This window comes from Kazachstania africana, chromosome 1 (genome assembly GCF_000304475.1).
Source record: "Kazachstania africana CBS 2517 chromosome 1, complete genome".
Classification (NCBI taxonomy): Eukaryota; Fungi; Ascomycota; class Saccharomycetes; order Saccharomycetales; family Saccharomycetaceae; genus Kazachstania; species Kazachstania africana.
Window position 1 is genome coordinate 987,879 of NC_018940.1, and position 12,917 is coordinate 1,000,795.

General features: G+C 34.0%; 4 protein-coding genes and 1 non-coding gene across 5 annotated transcripts; 4 read left to right on the forward strand and 1 right to left on the reverse strand.

Moving 5' to 3' along the window:
• Positions 1 to 1,630: 1,630 nt before the first annotated feature.
• On the forward strand, positions 1,631 to 3,493 carry PIG1 (protein phosphatase regulator PIG1; the record flags this gene model as incomplete). Its single annotated transcript, XM_003955021.1, has 1 exon — positions 1,631 to 3,493. The coding sequence occupies one exon, from the start codon at positions 1,631 to 1,633 to the stop codon at positions 3,491 to 3,493; it is 1,863 nt and encodes a 620-aa protein (XP_003955070.1).
• A 1,296-nt stretch (positions 3,494 to 4,789) lies between these two features.
• Positions 4,790 to 4,863, forward strand: KAFR0Atrna2V. The gene has a single exon. It is a non-coding gene; the product is annotated as a tRNA-Val (tRNA).
• A 309-nt stretch (positions 4,864 to 5,172) lies between these two features.
• On the forward strand, positions 5,173 to 8,607 carry YCS4 (condensin subunit YCS4; the record flags this gene model as incomplete). The annotated part of the gene is made up of 1 exon (XM_003955022.1): positions 5,173 to 8,607. The coding sequence occupies one exon, from the start codon at positions 5,173 to 5,175 to the stop codon at positions 8,605 to 8,607; it is 3,435 nt and encodes a 1,144-aa protein (XP_003955071.1).
• Positions 8,608 to 9,030: 423 nt separating this feature from the next.
• BOP2 (Bop2p) lies at positions 9,031 to 11,025 on the reverse strand (the record flags this gene model as incomplete). Its single annotated transcript, XM_003955023.1, has 1 exon — positions 9,031 to 11,025. One exon carries the CDS (start codon positions 11,023 to 11,025, stop codon positions 9,031 to 9,033), a length of 1,995 nt encoding a protein of 664 aa, XP_003955072.1.
• Positions 11,026 to 12,004: 979 nt separating this feature from the next.
• Positions 12,005 to 12,649, forward strand: SEC22 (SNAP receptor SEC22; the record flags this gene model as incomplete). Its single annotated transcript, XM_003955024.1, has 1 exon — positions 12,005 to 12,649. One exon carries the CDS (start codon positions 12,005 to 12,007, stop codon positions 12,647 to 12,649), a length of 645 nt encoding a protein of 214 aa, XP_003955073.1.
• Positions 12,650 to 12,917: the final 268 nt, after the last annotated feature.

The window sequence follows — 12,917 nt, forward strand, 5'->3', positions numbered from 1 at the left end:
TAGTAATTTGCGGAAAGGCTGACGTGCGAAGATAAATTATAGGAATGTGAAGAGTAGTTGGGTCAATCAAATGCCCATACACATTTGCACCGCATCACATTTAGAGTTGAAGGTCAGTGTTGTTACATCATAAAGAGAGGGTCTCAAGAGTTTACTTGAATTAATCACGGGGTAAGATTTTTTTTTCAAACAGAGAGATCTTTCAGGGGGGTGAAAGTATCCCTTAAACGCTTGGCATGAATGAAATGGGTGCGTCAAATTTAGTGATGTGAATTTTTTATCTTGCTTGACTGGATGTGGGAAAGAAACAAGGAGTAGAGAGCTGTGAAAGGTGGGCATGTTAATCTTGCCCTCTTTTTCCCTCCCTTACATTGACTAAGGAAAATTATGGATGGAGAAGTAGGAAACCCGCTTCCGATATTTCTGTTGGGAAATTTGTTTGTGAGATGGATAAGGGAGAGTGGTTGGTGAAAGGGAGTGAAAAGAGGGAGATTCCACGGAGACGTGCCTGGGAGTTGGGAGTCTTTTTTGCAGGTCTTCTATCTTGGGAGTGAGAAAAAGATCAAAAAGGAAAGAAAATCCGGAGAGAGAAAACCAGTCCGGAGACTGGACTCTGGCAGTGCTATCAGTTAATACCAGTCTCCAGCTCTCTTTCTCCTTTGCTCTCTCTCCCTGTGTCGATTCGAAGACGGCACGCCTATCTGTCTCCGCGGCTCTTGCCAGTGCATCTCCAGATTCAGTTTCCGTATTTGAAGTATCCCTTATATTGTCTAGAGTGGATGAGCTCATATCTACGGAATGTCTTTGTTGTTTTCAAATGGAACTTTTTTCGGATAAAAAATCCCGGAGAAAGAAATAAGCTTCGATGTGTCTTGCGGCAGAATTTCTAAAAGATCGGAAACCCAGTACTGCACTCCTTGAAACGAAGAAGGAAATGGCGGCAGTGACGGCAGCGGCGGCAAATTATCCCATTCTGAGCAAATCGCTACCAATACTGGGTATTTTTTATTTTGGCCTTTTCTGTCAATTTTCCCCACGCAATGAATCACCTTGCACCAATTCCTGCAAATTCTTCACATATGCAGCAAAGAAACAAATTGTATTTTCTCTTCTTTTTTCTGTTGAGTACTGAGTGAGTTATTATTACCACTCAGTGGTATCTATTACCAGCCATCGAATCTGACACTACATGACAACCCAGGCTCCTTCCACTCCCCCTTTCTCCCCAATCGATTGATTCTCTCTCTTTTTCTCTCTTTCTCACACACGGTGTAGTAATAATTCGATAATATATCTCTTATGATAGTCACATGATTTTCTTACTTCGCTCGTTCCTTTCTGACAAGGGTGATTGTACTACATGTATACACTTATTTGATTTTAAATTCTAAACAAAAATAAGAAACAAAAAAATTATAACTATTATTATAAAAAAAAAGATAAAAATTTAAATCTAACAAGGTTCCATATATATATATATATATATATATATATATATATATACATATATATATACATACCCATTCCCAAGTTACTAATATCAACTATTAGTGCCTGCTTTTTTCTATTTAAAGAAAACAAAAAAAATATTTGACGTCTTTCTCTCCCTCCATCATATTAGATCCCCCCAATGATAATAACTCATGCAAACAATAATAATACTATTAGCAATAACATTGGTACCACTACACCAAGACCACAAATGCATAAACTGAAGTCTTCCTTAAAATTATCATCAAATTCACTCAATCTAAATCATTCTTCTTACAAAAATGTAAGATTTGCTCCTGAATTAACTACAGTTAAAAATTTCGATTCAAATGATAAACCAATCTCTATATCAAATGAAAATTCTCCAGATTTATACCCATTGGATAGTATACCAAAGTCAAATGAAAATTTCAATCATAATTTCTCGTTTTTAAAAAATGATCTATTATCAAAATCATTCGATTTAGATTTTGATTACGATTCAGATAGCTCATTAGAAAATGATGATCACCATACTAATCTTCTACAACTTAATAATTTCAATTATGACCTAGATTCGTTCGATATAATAGACTGGAACGTAACTCACTTATCAGATTTATCAGCAAATCCATACAAAGATTTACAAACTCAAAATATTAAACTACATACAATCACTCAATTGAATAACTATAAAATTTTGGGTCTTATCTACGTTAATAATTTGAATTTTGAAAAATTTATAGAAATTAAATTCACTTTCAATGATTGGAACGATATTCATTATGTTGCTGCCACATTTAATAAATCTATTAATGATAAGATTGATGAATTCAAATTCATACTAGATTTCAAATCATTGGAATGTCTCTTAAAATTTAAAAAATTAATTTACGCTAATAATAATAATGCAGATTGTCATTGTAAATTGAATATTGAATTATGCTGTCGGTACGACGTTAACGGCGAAACTTATTATGATAATAATAATTACAGAAATTATCAAATTAAATTATCAGTGACAACAAGAAATATTTTCTTAAAACAAGATATTGATGATTCAAAGGTTCAAATATTGCCATCTCCAAATTCAAATATTTCTCAACCCAGAAGATCCTTCATGGACGATTTCTTAGTGTCAACGACTCTGACTCATAATAAGAACGGTACTGACGTCAATCGGTCTTCTGTCTCTTCAAGAAGCTTCAGTGATGACACGGATTATTACAATACATCTCCTTTAAAACATTTATATCATAATGATACTACACTTATTAAACCGACTAGATTAAACGAAGTCATAGTGTCATCATTCTCCTCTTCATCTTCATCCTCATCGTCTTCCTCATCCACTCCTTCTCCTTCGTCATCATCTGATGAACTTTGCAATAATAATGAAAATTTTATTCCTTCAAATAATAAAACCGAACCATTCACAAAATCATATTCCTTCTCTTCCTCACCATCTTCTTCATTCACATCATCAATCACTGCACCATCATTATCATCTTCCATTTCATCTGCATTAAGTGAGCTGGCTCCATTGAATGATATAAACGATCCTCTAGTAGATGGGACTTTCACTGATACATATTCTTATCTATTCCATTCAAAACAAAATACATTAAATTTAAATGATTTTAAATATTCAAATTATAGCTACAATAATAACAATATCAATAATAGTAACAATATTAATAATGAAATCTCCGACGATAGACAAAGTATCGTAACAGAAACCCCACAATTAAACGATAATAATGATAGTATCAATAATCTCAATAATTCAACAGATACTCTTATAAATACAAATATCGTGGACATGTGGTCCTTACAATGTCAACTGCCGTCATCAAAAGATTCTACTAATACATCAAAATCAAAATCTGGCTCTTCTTCACCTACTTCTTTTCTATCAATGTCACCAATTTTAAATATTCAAAACCAATTGAATAATAACGGTAGTAATAACTCATTATCAAATCTTAATTTAAATCGCCCGCTGGATTCAGGTTATATTTAATCTTAAGAACACTTATCCTTTTGCTAATTACATGGAATGAACACATACACAAATGGCAGTCCTAAAAGACCTTTGTTTTCTCTCTTTCTTTCCTTTTGTTCAATATAATATTTTATACAGTATATACTCCTTATATGTTTTAAACATTCTAAAGACTGGTGTTTTTCTGCCTATTATATGAACAGCTTTACAGGAAGGGGTTAACTAATGACAATACCAAGAACTCTTAGCATATATTGAGAGCTATCTAATGTTTGACGTATATCACAAATAACCTGTGGCTCGTTTAACCGTGATTAATTAAGCATACAAGGCAAGTAAGTTTTCTTCAACCTGGATCAGTATGTACATAGGCGTCAAATGTCACTGAAAAGTATATCTGATTACAGTTCTCCTTATACTACAGGACGAGGTGCATCATTCTTTTGATTACTTAAACAATGTCTGCTTCTAATAATGCCTCAATTACTAGCCACCTTACTGTTACACAAGCATCGACCGTCTCGGGTCTGGTTCAACAGTATATGTTTCGCCTTCCTTATGATAGTATTTTCTTTGACGATAAAGTTTACGCTGTCTCGCTTACCGTCAGAAAGATAAAGAAATCGCTACTAAATATAAAGATGCACTTGGAAAAAAGCTATACGGCCAAAAGACACAACCACTTCGTGATTAAAAATGACGTGAAGGAAGATCAGAGGTTGTCTCTTGTATATTATTATCGTCAATATTGTTCATATTGTGGATGTTCAGTCAACTAAAATAATTTTTATTAATCAGTGGTTATACCAAATAATGCACTGCTTTTATATAAAATAAAATATACAATAAATAATATACATTGTGACAAATTTTGATCAAACTTCAGTGTTCACCTGAATATTTATACGTTTTCCAACACATTTTGATTTATGCCAATTATCATGTTATAGATTTATGAGTCAATACATTGTCATAATTATCGTACCATAATTATTGCATGATAATATGTATTCGTGTTTATCACACCATATATGGTTCGTGTCAATACATTGTCGTGTTTATCACACCATAATTATTGTTCATATCTTCTCTAACATTCTAAATTTGTCATTCTAACTATCAAAACATTGAAATGTCAGTATATTGCCATTTCCAGCAATAAAAAGTTTTCGCTAATATTTAACCGAATTTACTAATGTAAATTACTTAATTTAATAAATTGAATAGAGAGTGTCTAGGCTTTGAGCAGTCAGAGCAACTTGGAGTTTAATGTTGTCGCACCCCAATTATGTTACGACAAAAACATCAAAATACGGTTTCGTGGTCTAGTTGGTTATGGCATCTGCTTAACACGCAGAACGTCCCCAGTTCGATCCTGGGCGAAATCAAATTTGTTTTTCTTTTTCGTACTCTTGCCTCTTTTATTTCTATATTTTTAGGTCCTAAATTTGAGCCTAAAATCATAGGAAGTTATTAGAACAAAAGACCACAATATCTACTTCCTACGGTTTGTAACTCACTTACTATGATGATAAAATTGATCTGATCGACGCGTTACGTCGAGCAAGAAATATAAACATAGGCCAAAAAAAAAAAATTAAAGAGTCTCATCAAACTTTTGAAGAAGAGTAAATCCACGTAATATATATTTTCATCACTCCTATATCACTACTCTGACTAAATAATTTAGCAGTAAAATGTCCACATTCAGCTTGTCTGAACATTTAACAAGATTCCAAACAGCAGACAAAAAGACCTTTCCTCCTGTAGAGAGGGCATCCAATGAGCTGAATAAAATCATTGACAGATTGGCAGTATCGCCCGAACAAATAGATTCAGATTCAGATACCCTTGAAACTCTGATAGATCTTTGTCTGAGTTTCCCTCACTTAGCCACCAAATTGCAGACTCAATTAACATATCTGATTAGTTCATCGTTGAACAACTTGACCAGCGAAATTAATGGAAATCTGTCAACAAATATAAATTACAATGATTTAGTTCTTCTTCTTCCGCAATGGAGGCAACATCTCGAAGAGTACGGGTTTTTGATACATGTTTTACTATTTTTTTTGCAAGAGGACATACACACGGCTTCTTTAAGATCTTCAAACTTGAATAGGAACAGGAAAAACCTGAATTCTGCACCATCTTCCAATAATGAAAATGTTGAAACCTTCAAAAGATGCTGTGGCCAAGTTGAATCTTTATGTGATATAATCATTAAGGTATTAGAACTAAATTTATCGAAGATCTTCCAGACTACACCAGAAAAGGATTTATTTATTGGATTATTCTTGAGACCCTTATATTCGCTAACTGAAGTGGAACCAATAGTCAAAGTTTCATACTTAAAAGTTCTGATTCAACGGATTTTTTGTATGTCAGTGAAAAGTCATGGTCAAAACTCGAGTATTCAGAATGCAATAATGACAAATTTAACTTACTTTCTACACCTTCCTAATTTCAATGCCGAACTACTTACGATGCTATCAAATGATTATAATTATCCACAATTAACTGAAGATATATTGAAAGAGATAAGTAACAGAGTATTCAGCGCTAAAGATTCTACAGGACCAAAATCAATTTCTAGTTTCTTAATTAAACTTTCTGAATTGTCTCCTGTTATTATGTTAAGACAAATGTCACTTTTGATACGACTTCTCAATAATAGTTCAATCACACTAAGATGCTCTATTGTCGAGGCTTGTGGTAATATCGTCGCCCAGCTGGCCCAAGATTCACAGACTTTTGATCACTACAAACAGCAAATATCAGTACTAATCGAGCTCTTAGAAGAAAGATTTCAGGATTCAAACCCATATGTTAGGACAAAAGCAATTCAAGGCTGCTTAAAGATTGTAGACTTAAATCTTCGAATAAACGAAAAAAGATCAAACTTCACTAAACTATCAGTTAGGTCCCTATTAGATAGATCTTCTTTGGTTAGAAGGAATGCAATCAAACTACTGTCAAGGCTCATACTCAAACATCCCTTTAGTGGCATACATGGTACTCAATTGAAATTAGCCGACTGGACTTCGAATCTTCAATTAGCAGAAGAAAAATCAACAGAATTCTCTGAGGATAATAATTCTCAAATGGAAGAAGAAGAGAATGATGCCTCTGAGCTTGAAAGGGAAAGAGAGGCAGCTGCAATGGAATCAAGCCACTCGGAAGCCATTATGAAACTTAAGCTTATGGTTGCCTATTATAAAGATGCGATTTCTTTCATAGAAGACATCCATGAAAGTATTCAGCGTATATCAAATCTACTTTTCTCCAAAAATAGAAACGAAGTCCTCGAAGCTATGGATTTCTTGGTTCTTACCGACGCATATGATCTGGAACCAAGTGAACAAGCTATAAGAAAAATGTTACATTTAGTTTGGGTAAAAGGGACAACTGATGAAGGGACTAGTATTGCCACACATCTTATCGATTGTTATCATCAGCTTTTCTTCACAGTCCCAGAAACTTTCAATACTAAGGAACGTGCGACACATATTGCAAAAAACCTAATTAAGCTAACTACTAATGCATCCATAGCAGACTTAGCCTCGTTAGAGAAGCTTCTTGGAATGATGTATGAGAAAAGTTTAATCGATGAAAATGTTGTGAATGTCTTGTGGGCAATATACAATTCTTGTTCAAATAAAAAAGGGGATTCCCCAGGATTCAAAAAAGAACAAATACATGGTTCAATAATTGCACTTGGTATGCTGGCACTAGAAAATAACGAAATAATTCTAAAAGGTCTAGATTCATTGCTTAACATCGGTTTGGGAGAAATGGGGGATAAAGATATGCTTCTGTGCAAATACTCATGCATAGCATTAGAAAGAATGGTTGATAAAAAAGAAATATCAATAAAGTCTGCCATCAGTACAGAGCACGAGGGAGAAGCTGTACGAAAGCTATCGAGTAAAATTATAAGTCATATCAAGGATCCTGAATTTTATCCTATGTGTGAGCAAGCAATCAGTGCCCTCTTCACCATATCTCCCCAGCCAGACATTGTTTCGTCAGAAATAATTCGTGAGAAAACGATGATGACGTTTGGAAAGCCTGAAGATGCCGATGAAACAGTTTTTTCCAAGAATTTCTCAAGAGTGACATCCTTAAGTCAGTTGTTATTCATCGTTGGACAGGTGGCTATTAAAACTTTAGTCTACCTAGAGAAATGTGAAGCTGAATTTAAGAAACGTAAGATAGAGGCAGAAATACGAAAGGGGAAAGAGAAGGATGGACAACAACCAAATAAAGATCTATCAACCGCTGATGAAAGCAAAGATAATGAGCTGGCAATGATTGGCGGTACAAATGAAGATGATTTCACGGACGCTATTCAATTTGTTAAAGAGAATGAGCTTTTATATGGGGACAACTCTATACTGAGTAAATTCTGTCCTTTAGTGGAAGAAATTGTCTCTAATTCTGATAGATTCAACGATACCATACTCCAGAGGACAGCCGTTTTGTGTTTAGAAAAGCTTATGCTGATATCCTCGTCGTACTGTGAAAAGAGCTTACCATTACTGATTACAGTCATGGAAAAATCACCTGATCCCATCATTCGTTCTAATGCTGTTCTTGGCCTAGGTGATATGGCGGTTTGCTTCAATAATCTGTTAGACGAAAATACAGATTACCTATATCGTAGGTTACACGATGAGAATTTAATGGTGCAAAGGACGTGTCTAATGACAGTTACTTTCCTCATTTTAGCTGGACAAGTTAAGGTCAAGGGTCAACTATCTGAAATGGCAAAATGTCTTGAGAATCCAGACCAAGGTATTGGTGACATGTGTCGTCTGTTCTTTGCTGAGTTGGCTACTAAAGATAATGCTATTTACAATGGTTTTATTGATATATTTAGTAACCTTTCTTCAGACGAAATGTTAAGCAAGGATGGCTTCAAGAGAATCATAAAGTTTTTGGTTGCTTTTATCGACAAAGAAAGACATCAAAAACAATTAAGTGAAAAGCTTCTTAATAGGCTTCCAAAATGTGATTCGCAAAAACAATGGGACGATATTGCTTTCGTCCTAAATTGCTTGCCTTATAAAAATGATAAACTAGGAGCGATTTTGGAAGAAGGCTATAAAGTGGTTTCTGCTAGAGACTGAAATTCCATCAGGTCAGTTGAACTTATGCATACGAATATATACACATACGTATATATTTACAATATACAGAAAATTTATTAAAACTCTTAACAGTAATAGAGCCAAGTGTCGGACAAAGTATACGAAAAATAACGGACATCGGATATTTATTATAGAATAGACATGTCCATGAGCGTAAGCTAAATAAGAAGGATGCTTTAGACGAGTGATACCTTTTATCGTGCACAGAAATACCATTTTATCATTACAGTGGACCATCGACGTTGTCACTATTTTTTATTTATAGAATGACGTACTAGACTTTTTTTCCCCCCTCTGTGGTTGATACCACTTCCAGGCGCTGCAGTTGCCTGGATGAATACCATGTTCGATTATTAAAATTATCCTTAGTTGATTGAGTTATCTAGTCATATAATTGGTACCTTAGGCCGAGATGAACTGTTGTCTTTCATCTATGAAATTTTCAAAGCTTCTGAGAAGGTTAATGTTAGGCAAGTTTGCTTTCAGATTTTTGATCTTGAAAAGGTAATTGATTTTATTATAATCATTATTCCTGTTGTCGTAAGTGAAATGAATGAATTCACATATTGGTAAATGATTCCATGAAGAAAAACCTATGAGGTTTATTTGTCCCATATCATACTCATCCATGTTATTAGAGGGAGAATTATTATTTATATTGTTATCAGTGTCATGGTTTGCCATGACGAGGGAATTGTACTTATCAGAGACTTTTGGTTCTTTGCTAGCTAACATATAATTCTGCAAGACCAGGCTTTTCAGATTCTGTAAAAATAATCCTTGAATATATGTAGTAGAGCTATTATCAACTGTTAATAATCTCAATTCTAGTGATTCTAGGGTATTGTTTTTTAGGCAAAAGATAGGTTTGGTTTTGTAAGAATAGAATTTCTCTGATAAATCTCTGACTTCATGATAATCTAAACTTTCGTTAGAATCATTATTATAGGAAATAGTAGCATTATGGTCACTAACAGAGTTATCATTTCTGAAAGTACCTGTTTCATGAGACCATCGATTTTCACCATCATTATTTAACTGATGACTGTTGCCACGATAAAAAGAATCATTATTTGATTCGAAGGGTAACCAATTTAAGATTTTACTTACCTTCGTACCTTCTGGAATGAGCTGTATTCTATAGTATGGAGATGCATCGTTATTTTCCATTACAGCCATTTCATGCAATAGGCTAATATTTCTTCTAAGACAATTTTTGGATCTCTCGATCGAACCTGTCATTGTTGTTTCATCAAATTTCAACCTGTGACCAGAAAAATATGTTATATTTGGAATTTCCCAATTTTTCAATGAATGTAAATTGAAAAGATATTTCAATGGACATGAATTTTCTTTAAATTTATTTATCATTAAAGTTGATAAATCTATAAAATTACACGTTTCATTCTTTTGAGTATCTTTAATATAACAATTTATGAATTTAATTGACTTTAAATTTGGTAAATAAAAATCGACATTTCTAAGAAATAATTTGAATAGTAATTCGATGCACGATATTTGTCTTTTATTATTATTATTATTATTATTATTATTATTATTATTATTAGTATTGTTATTATTGTTATTACTCGTATTGATAAATTTGGGGAAAGAAGTAGAGTATGTTTCCATTATATTATATATGAAGGAATCAATTGTCAAATAGTTTATCTGCAATTCTTGTACGGAAAAGAATGATATTTGATTACATCTTGGAGTCATCCATATAGTTGTATCATCATCGTTATCAATTCGGTTATTTGTGAATCTATTAGTCATGTCATTGAAAGTAAAGAAGTTGAAGTCGTAGATACCCCAGAAATTATTGGTTGCGAAGACACTAGCTGGATTTTTGAATTCGAATATGAAACAGTTTACCTTAATGAAGGTAGAAAGATTTGGTAAGATATTATTTATTGAGGAATTAGTTGATAGAGGGGTATAGATAATGTCAGTTAGAAACACGGTGTTTGATGACGATCGTAGTAGAGAGGAACTTAGTATTTTGTTTATAGCAGGAAAATCTGTTAAATCGTCGATAAAGAGCACCAATCTGTTTGGAAATATGTAATCACTTTTGTCTTTCAAATCATTCAAAGTGTGTTTAACGAAATGGTCTCTTAAAACATTGATATATGGAGAGGAAGTGTATTGATCTAAAGAGTTCCCATTTGAGAGGCAATTAATGAATTTGGTAGTTTTTTCTATGTAGTCATTTATTAGTTTGTAATGATATTGATCCAGAATTGGGTCCTGAAATGCGATCAAAGTATTAATCAAGTCAAACAGACACGATCTTCTTTGACTGAAACTTAAGCATTTAATTATTTGAATTAATATTTCAGGTGGTAAGTTATTGAAAAAGGGCTTCTGTTTCACTGGTATCCTAGTGGGCATAATATAGATGTTAAGATAGAGTCGTGCCAATTCTAGTGTATACAGTATCAACAAGAAAATAGGATAATGAAAAAACAAACTGGCATGTATATTTATAGTAACGGTGTCAAGTGAGAGATGCCCTATGCTAGATTGGGACAATTTCTATATTTATAAATATGTACAAAAGAGTATATACCGTTACAAAACAAGAGAGGGTCCGGTCCGATCATCATAATCGGGGGCTGTCCACTACATCTCTTTCTCTGACTGAGTCATGACGATGGAGTTATTCCATAGTGGCACGCAATGTCTTGTAATGAGATGAATGATCTCAGAGACACAAACCGACAGGGCGATGATGACCTTTTTCCCTTAAATCTCTGCCTGCGACAGCAGGAGCATTCATGCTTCCTCCGGTTGGCTGCTGCTGCATTCGCCGCCCGAATTCTCTTTCGTGCGATGAGCATTCCGTATGGCTGGGCTGTTGAGAGTTACTACGCTTGTTGTGCGTAGTTGTGCGTAACCACATCGATTGGATGGGCTGCCATGTAGATAGAATTCAGGAGAGTCCACGCAGCAGTTACGCCTGTCCTTGTGGTTGTAGCCCTCTACGAATATATAAAGAATCATTGCAAAGCAACACGACATGGATGAACTACAAAGACATGTCACTATGTCGGTGTGGGTCTCCCAGTTCGCACTCACAAGCAGCGTCGATAGTTGTGTATTCTATCTATTACACACACACACACACACACACACATACATACACTCTAACTCTATCTTATATATGTATATATCGCCGTTTTTTTTTCTCAGCAATTTAATGATGCGGCGAAATGTAAATTAATACATAACGTGTTCGTTTACACTCAGAAAAATATTAATTTGCTTTCTTTATATTTGGAAAACAACAATCTTGATTGTTCCGCCCCCCTCCACCAAAGATCTTGTCATTTTGGCAAACTTACATTCGCATTATTTCTCCCCATTTAACATGATTAAATCCACATTGATTTATAGAGAAGATGGTTTGCCTCTATGTGCATCCGTAGATGATGAAAATAACTCAACACTCAATGAACAAAAGAAAAAGGTCAAATTAGTCATATCGAGAATGACACCACAATCTATAGATAGAGCAACATTAGAAAGTGGTGATTATGAAATAAACTACATTAAAAAAGATATCATTATCTTTTTCGTCATCTGTGAAAAGGGTTACCCACGTAATTTGGCATTCTCGTATTTAAATGACGTTGCTGAAGAATTTCAGCATTCATATTCTAATGAATACGGTAAAGTGACAGTAAGACCATATGCATTTGTCACTTTTGACACTTTCTTACAAAAGAGTAAGAAAATTTATAGTGATAAGAAAGTTCAAGATAATTTAGATCAACTGAATCAAGAATTAGTCGGTGTAAAACAAATCATGTCCAAAAATATCGAAGATTTATTATATAGAGGCGATTCGTTAGATAAAATGAGTGATATGAGTGCATCATTGAAGGAAACTTCTAAGAAATACAGGAAAAAAGCCCAAAAAATTAATCTCGAATTATTGATTAGTCAATACGCCCCAATCGCCATCGTCGCGTTCACTTTTGTATTCTTAATATGGTGGATCTTCCTAAGATAAGCATACGTACATACACATATATACATATATGACTAAATGCAAATGAAACTCACATTTCGATGATACTATTCACTACTCTAGTCCTCATCTCTCATACTTGCATCTATCGTAGTACCCGGATTTCTTATTTTTTTTTTTTTTTTTTTAAGGAGCGCTGTTAGTGGGCTCATTGGATATAAAAATGGAAGGGATTCTCTAGTACTACTTGAATGGATCAAATATATTTCATAATTGCTCCAGAAGTGTGTGACACTGTGAATCCCATTGA